Source organism: Chelonoidis abingdonii, chromosome 2 (genome assembly GCF_003597395.2).
Source record: "Chelonoidis abingdonii isolate Lonesome George chromosome 2, CheloAbing_2.0, whole genome shotgun sequence".
In the NCBI taxonomy this organism is placed as follows: domain Eukaryota; kingdom Metazoa; phylum Chordata; order Testudines; family Testudinidae; genus Chelonoidis; species Chelonoidis abingdonii.
Genome location: NC_133770.1, coordinates 192,203,000 through 192,220,600, shown reverse-complemented (window position 1 = coordinate 192,220,600; position 17,601 = coordinate 192,203,000). Strand labels below are relative to the sequence as shown.

Genomic DNA, 17,601 nt, shown 5'->3' with positions numbered 1-17,601 from the left:
GTCTACAGAACTCTATAGCTTTGAAGGGAATACTATAGCTTCTTCAATACACCTCTTTTTCTAAAAAAAAAAAAAAAAAATCATTTCTCTTTTGAACTTTGAAGAAATCTCCAGATATTTTTAAATTTTTTAAGCAATTGGATAACTGACAGACACTCTCTCAGTGGTCTGATGTGCATTATACATGCCATATAAATACGACAGTGATGCTTTGTATGTAGACCCCGTACAGATACAATGTCTCTGTCATGAACTAGGTTGCCTGCAAAGCGGTACCTTTCACTTGCATGGCAGTGAAGTACCATATAATGGCACTGTTTAGAGTCAGTATGCTTATGAAAAACACCTAATGAAGGAAACGGTGCACTGGTGGAGGTGAGAGAAGTAAGTCCTTAGCAAACATTGACTGATAGATATTATGTGTATGTTTAGAACACGAGTTCACTGAAACAAGTATTGGAAAAGAATGGTGGTTTGTCTTACCAATGAGTGGCCATCACAAAGGAAACTGCAATTTTGGTCTATCCTATGGAATGAGATAATGCTCCAAATGCTACTTAACATTTGAACTGACAAAGCTCGTAGGCTGTAGGTATCCCAGGGCCTTCTCTACACTAACATTTCTAGGCAAAAATTGACCCAGCCTCACCAGCGGCAGCAATGGTCGAGCACAAGCGTAAACAGGGATCTGGTTATTGCATTACCCACAACAGGGTGGTAAAAGTGCCAGGAACTGCTGGAGCCTGCTGTGTATTAACTCTCACATTTCTGCTACTACTAGAGGATCTGAAACAGCGGTAGCAATGATGGGGAATATCTGCCTCCCCTTCAGGGCACAGCCTGGGACATGCATCTTTTGTAGGAAACATGAGCTGGGAGGAACAGACAGCTTTGAAGCTGCAGGTAGGTTCAGACCTTCCTCCTTTGCAGGTTTTTCAGATATCTTAAACTCTACTTAAAACTTAAGTAGAAGGCTAAACAAGTGATGCCTTCCTGTTGTACACATCTAGTGGTATTTACTTGAAGGCATATCTTATTTTATGACTGACAATAAAATAACCAATACAAATATATTAAGACAACCTAAAGTCTGGATGGTGATATGATATCTGTGAGAGAGAGAAAGTAAGTTCTAACCACTGGTGAAGCAGGGACAGGACTACGCAGGAAATGGACAGAATACACAATCAAGTGCAAGGAAGAGGCTGCAATTTCTCTCTGAAAATGGTTCTTCTCTAGGGCCAGCAGGTACCAATGTGAGAATGGGAAGAGCCTAAAGATTCAAAAGGCATTAGGGGTGGTTACAAACATGCTTTTTAGCCATTAGTAAAAAGAGTGTTTATCATATTTGCTAGGCGAGTCAGAGTTTCCACAGTTTAATTCTTTTCACTCTCAATGTCCACAACTTTTTGGGCAATTGCATGCTAGTGGATTGGCAGGTAAATGTGTAGGAGACTTGCTGAATCATTAAACTTTATCTCCATTTATAGTCTCGAGATAATACCTGAACAGGAGGTTAGTAGAGAGCAGACATTAGCAGTGGCTCAAGGAGCAACTCTTCATGATTATAAAAGACCAAACCAATGGATTTGGAGTGAAAATAATAATTCCTCCAGTCAATACAGGGCAAGAAAGGAAAAAGAGATAGGGGCATACGGCTTCGTAACAGTTAGGAAAACAATCCAAAGACAAAAATGAAGAATCTAAATACAGAAGAGGTTTATGTATATTATATGGTGTGATGGCTAATTGCTGAAAGGGCTGAGAGAAGCCTACAAAAGATCAAATAATTAAACATTTTGGAATTTAGAGTCAGGGATTTTGAGTTTAGCAAAAATACAAAGGTAATTGGTTTAGGGTACATCTACACTACGGAATTATTCCGATTTTACATAAACTGGTTTTATAAAACAGATTGTATAAAGTCGAGTGCACGCGGCCACACTAAGCACATTAATTCGGCGGTGTGCATCCATGGTCCGAGGCTAGCATCGACTTTCCGGAGCATTGCACTGGGGGTAGCTATTCCGTAGCTATCCCATAGTTCCTGCAGTCTCCTCCGCCCCTTAGAATTCTGGGTTGAGAGCCCAGTGTCTGATGGGGCAAAAATCATTGTCGCAGGTGGTTCTCGGTAAATGTTGTCAGTCATTCCTTTCTCCAGGAAAGCAACGGCAGACAATCATTTCGCGGCCTTTTTCCCTGGATTGCCCTGGCAGATGCCATAGCACGACAACCATGGAGCCTGTTCAGCTTTTTTTTTTTTTTTTTTACAGGTCACCATATGTGCACTGGATGCGCGGACAGAGGCGATACTCCAGAACTACACATTTCAGCATTCATTTGCTTTTGCATGTAGCCGAGGACGGTTATCAGTCATTCATGTACCGTCTGCTTGAAAGGGTAAATTGACACTGAGATGACAGTATCTGTCCGCTGTACTGTCTGCTGTTGTGCATGGGTGGTCCCTGGTTGAGATCGGTGCGCGTGGGGCTGCAAAAGGCAAACTGGGATTGACTCCTCGAGTCAATCCCTCGTTTTATGTTTCTAAAAATAGTAGTCTAGTCCTGCCTTAGATATGGGGCAAGTGTACTCGCACCCGTGTCTGAGGTGCCAGTTATCTCCGTGTCAGATCGCTGGCGATTGATGAGCTACATGGCCATTCTATTCGGTGGTCCCTGTGCAACAACCCCAAGCCTGTTGTCTTCCCTCGTTCTCTTCAATCCCTTCTCTGTGGGCTGCCGTGGCAGTGTTGTCTCTCCCGCCATTTGTGTTTAGTGATAGTTATTAAAGATTGTAGGTATAAGGAAACATGGGACTTGGTAGTGAGATAAAATGATGGGTGTGATAGGCAGCCTCCCGGGGCTTGACCAGTCAGGTGGATAATTAGAGCATGGTGCTGGGGGAGAGGGGCCTGCATGCGATGGTTGCTGTATGATGCCTCTAGGCTGGTACAGATTTCTTTATCACAGGATTAGGGAGGGCTGTATTGGAGCTCAGTTCGCAGTTGCTATGTGTAATGTGGTTTACCGAGTTCCATTCTGCTACCATCTACTGGGAGTATGACCGGGAGAACATTCCTTATTTAACTGGTCGCCCTCCGGCAGCCTCTAATGGTGGCGCGCCTAGGAGCAACTCACGGGCTCGATTGGCGACGCGTGATTATCAGTCTATTGCTGCCAGTCTGTCACCGGGTGGAGGGTGAAGTAGGAGCAGAAGATTACTGCTCTTCACTGCTGCAGGCATCGCGTCTTACCGCTGGCATTGCGTTATGACAGTAGGGTGACATTTTGGAAGAAGTCAAGACACTATTTTCTTCTGGGCTTCTTTCACGTTGCGGGGAGGGGTAAATTGATGAGCTATTCCCTGAACCACACTGGACAATGTGTTTGACCCTATTAGGCATTGGGAGCTCAGCCAAGAATGCAATACTTTTCGGAGACTGCTGTGGACTGTGGTGGCTGGAGTCCTCAGTACTCTCTTTCCCTCTCCTCCTTCCTCCGCGTCCATTTGGGTCTCTGGCTTGTGTGCGATGCGACTGTGTAGCCTGGAGATTTTTTTTCCAACGCTTTGGCATTTTCATCTTCTGTAACAGACGTTGATAGAACAGATTTGTCTCCCCATACAGCGATCAGATCCATATCTCCCTTCCCGTACTGGCATGGGCTAGCTCTTTTTCGATTTGGGACTGCATTGCCACCCGTGCTGATCAGAGCTCCACGCTTGGCATAGGAAATGAATCAAATTTCGCAGGGACTTTTCCTGTTTACCTGGCTACTGGCATCCGAGTTCAGATTGCTGGTCCAGAGCGGTCACAGTGGAGCAATGTGGGTACCGGCGCGAGGCCAATACCATCGATTTGCGGCCACACTTACTCTAATCCGATATGGTAATAACCGATTTTAGCGCTACTCCTCTCGTTGGGGAGGAGACAGGAAACGATTAAAGCGCCTTTATATCGATATAAAGGGCCTCGTAGTGTGGACGGGTGCGCAGTTAAATCGATTTAACACTGCTAAAATCGGTTTAAACGCATAGTGTAGACCAGGCCTTAGTCAGCACCTAACACAATAGGGCTTCCATCCCCAAATAGCGTCTCTAGATACTTTTATAATAAAATAATATCTAGCATAAAACAGCTCTGTGACTTTCTGTAATCTGTCATTATTTCTATTATTTCTTCTCAGAATTTACCACTACAAATCACAGTTCTGGTCATTAAAAAAAAAAATTAGGATGGTGATGGTGGTGAGGGGGAGAGCAATTCAAGAGCAAATGACAGATAAAGTCTCTCTCTAGGATTTAGTTATTAGCATTTCCTTTATATTTCACACACAAACCCTGTTCACACATTTTCTTCCAATGGGACCAACCAGCCAGAACAGCTCCTCACCATTGCGAGAGGCAGAGCGTGGCTTCTGTGGAACTGTGGGACGTCCTGTTGGGCTAGGCTTCGACTGTACTGGGGGTTTTGGACTCGTGGGCGTATTGGAAGAACATCTAGCCCTTGCACCAGCTTCAGCCTTTGGTTCAGTTTTTGGATTTTTTTCCAAGGATGCCATGACAGAGTCACCTTTACTCTAGGCAAAACGATTCTCTGGGAGGGTCTGGTGGAGTTTAGGCACTAAAATAATAATAGCAACAACAATAACAACAACAAATAAAGCACAAAGCAGAAAGCATGCTGTGGAGGTACCCCCACAGGGCAAAGCCCACCATTGCTAGAAATGCACACACCGTAGAAAGGCAGTGATGGGAGAACTCTCAAGATCTAGAGTTCAGCAGTGGTTCAATGAGCAGCCAACAATGTGTTTGTCAGGCTGTACAACTCATTCGTGAACAGGCCTGGCTGTCGCCACCCTCTTGGGGTACTGAGGAAGTGGCTAGCTTGCCCCACTGTCCCTCCATTGTTGGCAGGAGCTGGTAATATAGGTTGCTGCTTCCCAGCTCCAATTTCATACGATATTTTCTCACACTTTCTAATCCACAGGTTTTCTTCTTCCAGTCCTTTCCTTTGGTATCCCCCATTCCTCTCTGGCAGCTATCAAATCTTCCCCTTTTCCCAGGTATCTCGCCCACTCCTGTGGTCCCTTTCTTTTGCTCCCTTGGATGTCTCTGTCTCTTTCCCCTTTCTCTCTTACTCTAAGAGTGGAATAAAGCCATGGGCCAGTGGGGGGTGGGGGGGACTGAGGCTACCATCTCTTTCCGTGACACTTTCTTGCACTGACATGCAGAGATGGGATTTCAGCAGGGGATCATTGCACAACAGAAGAGGAGCAGCAGAACAGGCAGTCTCTGGCTGTCCAGCATCATTGAGAACAGTGCTTCTACGGGCCAAAGCTGAAAATCACAGCCAGGTGTTTTTTTCTGCCAAAGACTAACAGTGGAATCCAGGACACAGAAAAGAAATCCTGAACTGATGGTGAGTATATGTGCATGTTGTTGTTTTTTTTGTTTTTAGCCCTTTCAGATCAGATTTGAAATCTATTAGCAATGTCAACCCTATTTATACAACTCTTTAATTTATTTAGTAACTCTGCATATAGAATACACTGTTACACATTTATTAGCAAGCTTGCCAGTACATTATTTATACCAAGCAAAGACTGAATGCATTTGCACACAAATCTCACTTGCTTCCCAGGACTTAAATCAAATACAGCTAGAGCCAGCTGTGCAAGCTGGTATAAAGCTTGCTGGACACTAGTTTGCAAATAAACAAATTGCCTGCTCTAATTTCCTTCCTTCCTGCAAACCGTGGGAGGACTCCAGGAGGCTTATATGCACATGGTTGTGCAATCAATTTTTGGATTTGAATGCGTATTGGGTGACAGCATTCTTCACTTTTAGTGATTTACAATTTGTGTGCTAGGGTTGCACATAATTCTTGTTTCACCTACATTTAGGCTGCCTTGGCTTTCTGACAAGGCAAAACATGTTCCCCCAGATGCTGACTTGGCCCAGCTAACTGCTATTCCAGGTCAGAAAACCTACTTGTTACAGTAGTGCTGAGCACAGGAATTTTAAGTGGAGTGTGTGGGGAGGAAGAATGTTGATATAGTCAGTTGCAGGCCAATCTCCCAAAATGTTTTTCCAGCTTACGTAGTTGTTTTTCAGCTCTGTTGGATTTGAGTTGTGGGCTAACCAAAAGGACTGCGGTGCATGCATGTGTGTGCAATAAATCTTTGCACTGTAAGCAAAACAGCAGAAGGCTTTCCACACTTTTATCCCCACACTTGTATGCGTGTGTGAGAGAAAGGGAGAGACTGGTTAACACTCAGACAGCAGTTTCTTACATGAACTAAGAGAGGAAAATATTCTGTCTCTGAATCATACACGGTCTTCTGTTTTCTCAGTAACATCCAACAATTTCCCTTTAACTCCATTACTTGCCTTTCTAACCTCAGGCCTGTTAATATTATTAGAACACAGTAAGTTGACATAAATTAAGCAAAACAATGACAAACTATAACTGCAACAGGAGCAGCAGGAGAGAGTTCCTTACAGTGGTGAAAGGAGAACTGACTGAGGCAGGAGGGGCTGCTGTGCACACACTGCACTGGGGCGGCGGGGGAAATGTGTCATTTACAGGATTGAGCAGCAAGGAGAAATGGAGATCAACCACCTGGTAGCTCTTAGTGTGCCCACTTTCCATGGTCCTCTAACCTCAGATCTGTCTATCTTACTGGAACACAGATAGCAAAAAAGGTTCCTCCTCCAAAAGATATTAGACTGTGATGCCAGGATGATTTAAAAGCATTGTTTCATGGGGCGCTCTCATACAATCTCTCTCTACACTAGCTTCTAAACCACATTTAGGAATGGTTTGGAAACCATTGTTTTTTTGAACATGGTTTGTGAATTCTTTTCACACACTTTGGCAACGCTATATTTTATACACTGAAATTCTCAGAATCATTGTCCAATAATTAGAACTGTATTCTTTAGCATACGCAGAGACTTCTTCAATATTGGTTTCAGTTCAGTTCCTAGCAGAGTCTTCACATCACCTAAAACACTATCAAAACTGGCACCAGCTGGCACCCATTTTAACAGTCTCGGCAGAAAGTCTAAGAACTGTACAGGTGCGGAGACTGAATTCTCCTCCTCTACCATGGTGGCCAGGCATGTTTCAGGCATGGTGGCAGAGCGGCGTGGGGAACCGAACTCCTGCTGTGTGTGATGGTTCTGCTCAGTGGATTAAGCACTTTGTTTGTGTGACTATCAATCCAGCACTTTCTTGTGAGCACTATAAATCAATGGTTCTCAACCACAGGTACATAGAAGTCTTCCAGGGGGTACGTCAACTCAGTTAGATCAGGGTTTCTCAACCTGGGGTCCATGAGTTCATGAGTTGCTTATAAAATAGTAGGCACACAACATGTAGCTGGAAGTGTGATTTCAGGCTGAGAGTGTTCAATTTATTGGCATTACAGGAAATGCTGTATGCAAGGAAACTCAAAACAACTGTACCTGTACCACTGCCATCCAGCCGTTCAGAGCTCACTGTGGTATCGTGAGAATCCCTGGGAGCCACTTCATTCCCAAGTCTCTAAAAAAGAGTAAGAGATTCCCTCAAAATTATTATCTATAAATCACAAAATTCAGTGGTTCATTACAAAGAAGCTTATATCCAAAAGTTAAAAATTGCAGAAAGAAGCTCTCGTAATTATGCCTGGATGTGTTTTTATGTTTCTGGCTGCAGTTTTGGAAATCTCCTATGTGGAAAGGAGACCACAGCAATTTTGGTTACCAGTAAGGCCATAGCGCTGGCTGAGTCATAACAACATGCTCATCATGTGAAAAATCTGCCAAGGAATAACGAGAGTTGGAATTGGACAGTCCAGTTAAAAACTGTTCTTTTCCATTCAAGATGACCAAATGTATTATTGGTATTAAGTGAAATAAAACACTGGATAAAATTGAAGAGTTTATCTGCTCTAGGCAGAAACAGTGACACCTTTCTAAAGATCCAAATTTTGAAGCAAAGATTGCTAAACTGGTCTTCGTTTAGTTAATATGAAAACCTATGTGTACGTGGGGAAATGTCTTGGAAATCTGAGCTGAATCCAAGAAGTGCCAGTTCCTTCAACATTTACAGACTGAGGTTTTTAAAAAGTTAGACTTCTTAAGAGCTGCTGAGTGCTCAAAACCTTTGAAATGTCAGATCACTTATTTAGGTGCCAAAATATGGGTCCTGAACCTAACTTCATACACACATTATTAAAAATCTTAACCATGATATCTTTGCCTCAAGGGGAAAAAAGCTATAAGAGACAAATCTGTAAATTATTTGACCCACATTATTGTCTAGAGGCCAAGTGCACCAGGAATATGTATATATCCTTTTTCGAGAGGATTCTATTTATACAGAGGTACAAGAATCAGTCTCTGGGATTATACTGTTCCTTTCAATACCTGCTCACTCATATGAATACAGCAAAGAGACCACAAGAACCATACAGAGCACACAAGTTACCTGCAAACCAGCACCAAACAGGAAGGCTGGTATGCAGAAGACTAGGCGTAAAGTGTGAATCTTAAATTAAAAAATAAAATACATTTTGCAGGTAGCTCTGATCTTGGTTTAAATTTGCCATTTGAAGACAGATCTCTATCTCTGAAAAGCAAACAAATGCTTTGCATAGTTATTACTATTTTCAGCATCATAAAACTGCCACATTCATGACATCCTGTTGTCATGAGGATACCAATGTCGTATGACTGGCACTGTGAGATTACCCTCTGTCTTTACAGTAGCGCCCAGAGCTCCCAGCCAGACACTGTACAAACAAATACTGAAGACAAACACTGTCCCAAAGAACTCACAATCTAAATGAAGACCTGATGCATCGTTTAGATAGGAGAGACATCAGAGGAAAATGGAGGAAGGAAGTCAAGGGTAACAGTGATAAGAACAGATAGGGAGGCTTATACTAGCTATACGAAAATTAGTGGGTTTAAAGTAAAAACAAACCAAAACACAGTATTTTAGGTATAAATAAATAAATACAAACTATTCATATCAGTTATCTCTGAAGGCCACCGTGTCTAGTCATTGTCAGGTGCAACTTACCATAGGTATCATGGTAGACTTGGCTGCTTAGGAGAGCTATAAAGGACAGTACAATGGGCTTCATGGATTAATTGGTGCTTCCCTTGCACCAATTAATACTAATTTTCGTATTTTGCTGATGCTCTAATGGCTCCCAAAACATTTTAATGAAGAAGTGTCTCTCATATATTGTATACAAAGGACTGGAATTATTCAACATTAAACTCCACTTATTTAAGAACTGGCATGGTCATTGCATTTCCCCACATTTCCACAGAGGGCTTGCCAACACACAGTTTTTGGTTTAGAAACTAATCTAGTTAAAGCAGCACAATTCCTTAGTGAGGATACGATATATCAGTACAAACAATACTGTGAATGCCCAGTATTGCATTCACAATAGGGGGTTTTATGTTGCAACTATATCAGTATAAATTCACTCCCTGGCCGAAATAGTTAAAATCAGTTCAAAAATTGTGCGCAGAGCTGGCCTAACCATGGACTGGTTCCAAGTGCACAAGTCCCATATTAGCTAAACAGTCATTTAAAAAAAAGCAAAAGCCAGCCCACTGATGTAGAAATGTTGTGCTTTGTAGCACTGTATAAGAGATCCAGGTTCATTTTCCACTCCTAGTTCTCTTGATCCATGGTTTATTCTGACTAAGTTCTCCCCCAAGCCACATTCTTCTTCTGTCAATGTGCCCTAAGAGTCGGTCTCTCTCTCTCTATTGTTTTTAAATGGAAAAAAACTCACCACATTTGTGAAGAAAATTAATTTTCTTAATGTAGGCAGTCACTTTGTGTTCAAGAATATAATTTGCTTTTTCACCATGGATTGTGAATTTTCATTCAAACTTACAAAAATATTCATTTTCCTTTGCAAGTATTGATGAAGTAAAAAAAATTGTACATAGCTGTGTTAAATGTATTATAAGATTTTGTTTTATCCTTTAGATTGATGTTTTGAGTTCACAAAGAAATCCACTTTCATGTCTTGAAATAATACATAGATTCATTAAACTAACTGAAACAACTGCAAATATTTCCAAGTGGTCATTTTAATGTGTTGGTGGTCTCATTGTTTATCACCGTTTCTATGCTAACAGCACCACTTGACAGGTCCACATTAGAGCTCATATTAAAGTAGACACAATAATCTTTCAAATGATGTATCATGTGCATGTGTGTAGAGAAGGTACATTAATTTGACCAAATCAACAGTGTCTGTCTGGTGCTTGCTATGAGGGGTTGACAAATATATGCAGTATCATTTGCACCAGAGCTATGCTAGTCTCGCTGCAATCTAGGTCTGTCCATGACTAATTGCATGAATATGTCATATGTAAAATATCTATTGCACTACACACAAATATTTATTTGGCTCCATAAAAAAGGAGGGCAAGACAGGGAAACGTAGCACTTGCACCTGAGAATGCAAGAATTCTAATAAAAGCCTTGATAAATAAACAGGGCTGTTAAGGAGCTTGGTTGCCTGCATATCTTGCTAAAATGTATTTAAAATATTCAGTTCTGCAAACACTAGATGGAGCTAGATGATCTTTATATCTGGACAAAATCTGGAAAAAACAGATTCCACCTCATTTGTCTTGTGGTATTAGTGCCAATTCACACATCAAAATTCACAGCAAAAGAAAACAAAAAAGCTTTTGCCATCTTTTCATCTACTGTGCACCTGCTCATTATTTGTAACTGTAACAAGACTGTAGAAGGTCATGAATGAAGTAGTAAATTCCTTATGGCTTTGTTTTTACTTAGGATAGATCTGAATTTAAAAAACCATCTGTATCTTTAAGAAAAATTTAATTCACTAACATCAGAATCCTGAGAAATCTGAAAAAACTTTAAGGGAACTGGTGATTCATCATTTAAGTTATCAATAAAAATGAAAGACAGAATTCTCCCATAACAAAATTAGTAGAGATCTCCTGGATTACTCTGAGTATTCAACTTCTGGTCAAAATGAAAACAAAGCTATTATATATTTCAACCCTGTATGATGTACATGAACATTAACCATTCCTTTTTTGTGCAACACAGTACAAAGACTTATTAATCTTAAACAAAGAGAACTGAATTTCTTTTTTTTGTGAAGAAATCCTACTTTAATTTAGCTTTCTGACCACCACTTTAAAAAAAACATTGCCAGGTGAAAAATGGCCCTACGGGTTATGTCTACACTGCAATTAGACACCTGTGTTCATCCTATACCAGCTGACTTAGGCTCACAGGACTCGGGCTAAGGGGTTGTTTAAATTACAGTGTGTACTTCAAGTTTGTGGGCTGGTGCCTGGGCTCTAGGTGGGAGGGTCCCAGAGCTCCAGGAAGTTTACAGTGCAAAGAGACAGCCTGTAGCCCAACCCCTGGAAGTCCAGCTCAGCTGGCAGAGGTTTTTATTTGCAGTGTAGACATACAAAATGTAAAGGTGGGTAAAACCCTAGCTTTTACAAAAATCTAAGACCAATAAAAAAGTTTCAGCATTTATTTTTGTTTGAAAATTCCAATGTAAATATTCCTTCCTATTCCACAACGTCTCCCTTCAGTATTTACACCATTGGGCAAGTGAATGGAAACTAGAAATTAATTACAAACAAACAGAGTAGTCTGTTTTCTTTTCCAAGCTGAAAGAAATACAAAGAGTAAAGAAGCAGCACAGTTGAAAGTAAATAAAAATGTTAGTACAAAAGGTGATGACCTACTCTTTGTTCAACTTTTCAACCAATGCCACCTGTGTTAACCCACTGACACAAGAACTGCTGTTACCTAACAATTTTTCAAAAAATTACGACATGCTGGTATTCCACGACTATAATCTTTAGATTATAAAACCACTGAAGCAAGGATTCTGTTTTCAACAGCACCAAGCACATTGTTGAATTGAACAATTAACTAATAGCACTGTGGGTTATGAAAGGTTAAGGGCCAGAATGTGATACTCTGACTCACATTCTATAGTACCTTACTCCTCAACAGCGGTGGCTCTCGGCACCAGCGCTCCAAGCACGTGCCTGGGGTGGCAAGCCATGGGGGGCGCCCTGCCAGTCCCTGCGAGGGTGGCAGTCAGGCTGCCTTCAGTGGCTTGCCTAAGGGAGGTCCGCCGGTCCCACGGCTTCAGCGGTGGGTATACCGAAGCCGTGGGACCGGGGACCTCCTGCAGGCAAGCCGCCAAAGGCTGCCTGACTGCTGTGCTTGGGACGGCAAAAATGCTAGAGCTGCCCCTGCTCCTCAAACAGTCCCTCAGAAATCAATGGAACTGGTCACAGTACAGTAAACCCTTATATAATGCACATTTATACAGCACATTTTGACATAATGCAGTTTTCCTTTACTGCCCCATTTTTATGTTGCACGCACTATTCTTATACAGTGTGTGCGCTCATGGGAGGGAGTTCGGGCGCGGGAGGGTGCTCGGGGTGCTGGATCCAGAGGGCGCTCACCTCAGTTGGCTCCCATGCCTGATGTTCCTGGCAGAGGTGGAGGTGTGGCCAGGCAGCTCTGCATGCTGCCTTTGTCCACAGGTGCCGCCCCCACAGTCAGCGCTCGCAGAGGGATGGGGGCAGCACACGGATGCTCCTAGCTGCGCATCCGCCAGGAACAATAGGCAAGGGGAGCTGCTTGTAGGGAGGTGCCCAAGGTGAGTGCCCCCTGGATCCGGCACCCCGAGCTTCCTCCTGTGCCCCAACCTTCTGCCTTAAGCACTCTCCAACATGTACAACTTTGTGATATTTGGGAACTTAACCCTATTTTTCCCATTCAGTCTTCAGTTCATAACATGTTTTTATATTACACATGTTTTTCTAGGAACATAACTACTGTGTTATATAAAGGTTTACTGTACTACTCAGTAGGAGTCAGGATGGCAGGCTCTGGCCCTAGATGGGAAAGGAAATTTCTTCTGTAAAAAAAAAAAAAAAAGATTTTTAACTTGAGTGTTCCTTTAATAGCCTTTGGCTATTAGTGCTACAGGAATGCCTATAGATTAATACAGAATGTCCTCATCTGACAGGCTAAGAAGAGTATTCAATGCACTATAGTTTAAATCCTAAGAAGAAAGGAAGTTTTAAAACTATTGCGCTCAGTGACAATGGGACATACTTATAGGAAGGTTACGTATTCAGCTAAATAAAGACACTGCTGGCTAACTCGTAAATTCACTCCTGACTGTAGGAAACAATCCTGCATAGGCAGGGGATAGGGACTAACTGATCTTTCCCAACTTTAATGCTATGATACAGATTTCGTTTACGTGCCAGTGAGTCACCCATGACACGTAATATATGCGACCTGAAGAAGAGCTCTGTGTGAGCGCGAACGCTTATCTTTCTCACCAACAGAAATTGGTCCAATAAAAATTCTTGGCCACCCTGTTTTTCTAATACAACATAGCTGATATGTTAAATGTTAGCCTCTTACCCTTGTGTGCCTTTATGGGGCGCAGTTGTTTCCTACTTTTCATCAACTAGAGTCACCACAAATCAAAAATAAGTCACCCTCACCTTCTGTGAAGAAGCTGCTCTCCTTTCCTGCTTGGCTTTCATTTCTGCTAGGAGTCCACTGCCCATTACTTGCACCCCATACCGACGCCCTCCCTGTGGGCTGCCTTTGTTATCACCCCTCTCCGCTCTTGCAGCATCCTCTGGTTGTATCTCATCTAGAGAGTCTGGTGTTTTTAGTTCCTCAGCTCGCTCTGTGCTCCCATTCTGTTCAGCTGATTTTAGCTCCTTCTTAGTAGTGTCCACAGCTGGACTTTTGACAGCACCCTTGGGTGACGAGGGCTCTTCTGCCACCAATACAGTCTGAGGACGTTCAGATTTGGATCGAGAAGATTTGATTAAGTTGAGAAACCCACTTTTCCGAGAATCTCTTTTTTTCCTTTCATCACCCACTTCACTGGACTCATTGGTGTCTGAACGTTTCATTGACGATCTCCTAATAAAATAGAGACACAGACAAATATTCATGTTTTTTGTTTTTTTCCTGGAAAAATACCTGTTTTTAATAGTTTCAAAGATTTCTCCTGGGAAAAGCTAACCGTCTGCATCATCAGGAAGTTGCTCTGTGCCCAGTTATTACCCACTGCTTATAAATTAGAGATTAGTTACTATGATTGATGCTATTGGCCAAACTCTATTAAAGTCACTAAGAACTGTAGGGCTAGCATTACTCACTGTGCCACAGAGGTAGGTCAGCCACTTAGGACCCATATTTCATTGATTTATTTTTAGGGGTATCTCTGGCCTTGACTGCTCCTACCCCTAAACTGCAAGTCACACCAGAGTGGCTCTAATTCAGTCATTCCTCCAAGCATAATTTCAGTGTGTCTGCTCTTTTAAGGATATCCTCACCCCAATGAATAGCTTGTAGCTACTGCATCATGACCCAGGTACTGGACAAAACACAGCTTTTGGGGAGCTGCCCCTTTTAGAACTCCAGAACTCTGCACCAACAACCAATGCAGTTCTGATCAGCCATGCTCCCAAACCTACCTACTTCACTGCTTTTCTGGGAGAATGGTACTTCAGGTGACAACATATGCTTGCCCTGAAAAACTGTAAAATACTGATATGTTGCTGCCCTCCATAAAACGAAATCACTGGTAACACAAGAAAACTTGAAAGGTGTGCATAATTTGTATAAAAATCCCATAATTACTGCGGATAGCATTTTTCAAAACATTTCTTTTTTTAGTTAACATGATTTCACAGTTACTTCTTGGATGTCATGTATGGTTTCATATTTGCAATCGTGAATTACTGCCATCTGCTTGTCATTTTTTATACTTATCATTCACACTTAATTTTAACACTTCCTTTCCCTCTCTCCTCCAGCCATTTACCAATTTACACTTACTATTTACTTAAACATTTTACTTTTATTTACTTAATGTCAAATATAGCAAATAATAGGTCATTTTAGGTAGTCTCGAACTAGCTGTTGTTTGTACATTCACGCTAAAGAAATCAGAGCATCTTACTGTTGGCTCTGTAAAATATCCATCTAGTTTACACCCTTGCAGGCTGGAATTCTTGCTACGTGAGATGTAGAAGGCAGAACTTTCCGATTGAGTCATACACATAAACACAGAACATTGCAATTTTGTAAAGCAAGTGTTTCATTTATATGCATCAACAAACATAAATCACTCCCCCATGTCTTAAACAAACACACACTAAAAATTCAGGGCCAGAGCCTGAGCCAGTGTGAACTGGAATAGCTCCAGTACTGTCATAAGAAGTGATGTCATTGAAGGGTATTGAAGAAGTCAGTGGAGCTATGCTAACATACATCAGATGATAATCTGATTCATAGTGTAAATTAAAAGCAATTTATTTCAAAATAACCTTTTTAAAGTGAGTAATCAAATTCACTGATATACCGGGCTATTACGATATAGCCTGGTTTTGACAGTAGCTATGCAAATTGGAGACCTGCATATTAGAAAAAGATGTCAAATACAATGTATTAACTATAAATATTCTACCCTCACAAACTATCAGTAAGAAAGCATGGTCTTTACTTTGACTCATTAGAGAATTTGAACTTACTTTGAATCCATTTTTGTCACTTTCTTGGTGAAAAATTCATCAACACCTTCATCCACTCTACCCATGAGGCCGTTCTGTTCTCCTTCCTGAGGTGTTGCCCCACACACCTGATAAAACAAATGTAACATAAGCAACACAGCATGGCAGTAAGAAATCTCACTTTTCAAAGATGCTGTAAGGCATGAGGATAAATATGAAATTAAAGAATAGAGTTATCTTAACAGTGGTTATGGAAATATATAAGTTGTAGAGAAAGGCCCCAACTAACAAAGAGAAGGAAGGCCTTGAAAATAATAAATTATAAGACCACAAGGAATGAAGAAGTGAGGATATCTGGTTCAAAAGATTAACTAATGAGATACGGGTAAGTTTCTAAAAAGAAGGCCTCTGATCAATACAGGTGATTGCAGATGGTCTTAAGAGAACCAGTCTTAGAATGAGCCAACCTGGTTCTTCCCAATCCATACACCAGAATTAAAACCTTTGTGAGCTCAAGTGCAATAGAAAAAAACTGAGATAGCAAGTAAGAGGGGAGGAAAGGCCTTGGGAAGAAAGGAGGTTGTAAATCTCCCCTGAATTAAGGCTGGATATAAGGGTGAACTATCTCCAACTGGTTTTTAGCTCAAGTCAGTCATTGGCAATGACATCACTTGTTTGTTCAAAGGTATGAAAAAGTAAAACTCTTAAAGGGTTCATTGCTAATACCTGCCTGACCATGTTGAAAGCCAACCAATGTGGATCTAAGCACCCCTGGGTTTAGCTTATTTGTAAATATCCTGATCAGCGCCGGCTCCAGGCCGCAGTGCGCCAAGCGTGTGCTTGGGGCGGCATGCCGCAGGAGGCGCTCTGCTGGTTGCCAGGGGCAGCAGGCGGCTTCGGTGGACCTCCCGCAGGTGTGCCTGCGGAGAGTCCACTGGTCCCACGGCTCCGGTGAAGTATCCGCAGGCATGCCTGCAGGAGGCCCACCGGAGCCGCGGGACCAGCGGACCCTCCGCAGGGCCGCCTGCGGAAGGTCCACTGGAGCCGCGGGACCGGTGAGAGGCAGAGTGCCCCCCGCGCCGTGCCGCCGTGCTTGGGACAGCGAAATGGCTAGAGCCAGCCCTGATCCTGATCAAAAACTTACACGTTTTGTTAGCGTTTGGATGTAGTAAGTTGCTTTTCAGGCATGTTTAGAGCAATTGTCCAGATATCATTTGGCCTTTGGATTTAATAAAGACATTTATGGTTAAATTAGTGTCTAGTGGTTTCCCACATGAATAATTTCACATATTATTAATAATTCCAACAAGGCCAAAGCTCAAATGCCTTTAAATGGTATAAAAAGAGCAGTTATTTAGTATTCAAGCATACTTTTTTTTGTTAGCGGTTTTTCAAAATGGAACTCCTGATTTGTGTATTTACTGTAGATACCGGCAGAGATAGAATCTTTGTCAGCTGTTGTTCACCTGGTTTAGAGAGAGGTGTGAGTTCTAGTGGTCTGAACACAAAATTAGGAGCCAGAACTCTAGTGTACTAATTATGCCTCTAACAGACTGCCTCCGTGGCCTTAGGCAAGGCACTTTAGGCCAAAATTTCCAAACTGAGTGCCAGATTTAGGTGACTAACATTAGGCACCCAGCACCGACTTTCATTGAGAGCTGAGGTCTAACTCCCCTTTGTGCCTTTGAAAAGTAGACCTGAAAGCCAAAGACAAAAGAGAGAGAGATTATCCAACCTGGGTGACTCTCTGACTGGAGTACTGTACAGATTAGTTACTGTTTGTACACCTCTCTGAAGATGAAACACACTAAATATTATGGGAGGAATTCTCTCCCTGGCCTGGCCTCGGTATGCTGCTCTTCCCTAATCCCATTCTGCTGCCAAAGTTCCATATCCAGGAGGGGGAGAATCCCCCCAATTTAAATACTGCATAAAGCCTCTTTAGATGGCTCTAAAGATGACCCTGCAACAGCCCCAGTATAGGGTGTGTTCTTGGCAGTGTCACCA

The 17,601-nt window shown here is 42.1% G+C and overlaps 1 protein-coding gene across 4 annotated transcripts in view; it reads right to left on the bottom strand.

Moving 5' to 3' along the window:
* CARMIL1 (capping protein regulator and myosin 1 linker 1) overlaps positions 1 to 17,601 on the bottom strand; it is a 282,448-nt gene that overhangs the window by 8,780 nt on the left and 256,067 nt on the right. For 2 of the 4 annotated variants that reach the window (XM_075062881.1, XM_075062880.1), the window contains 3 exons: positions 15,616 to 15,722; positions 13,567 to 13,999; positions 7,471 to 7,549 (listed from right to left, as the gene is read on the bottom strand). In XM_075062881.1, the coding sequence (XP_074918982.1) occupies positions 7,471 to 7,549; positions 13,567 to 13,999; positions 15,616 to 15,722 (619 nt within the window). Of the gene's footprint in view, positions 1 to 4,390; positions 4,622 to 7,470; positions 7,550 to 13,566; positions 14,000 to 15,615; positions 15,723 to 17,601 lie in introns of those variants that run through there. The other 2 variants (XR_012655331.1, XM_075062882.1) reach the window with 2 other exon arrangements.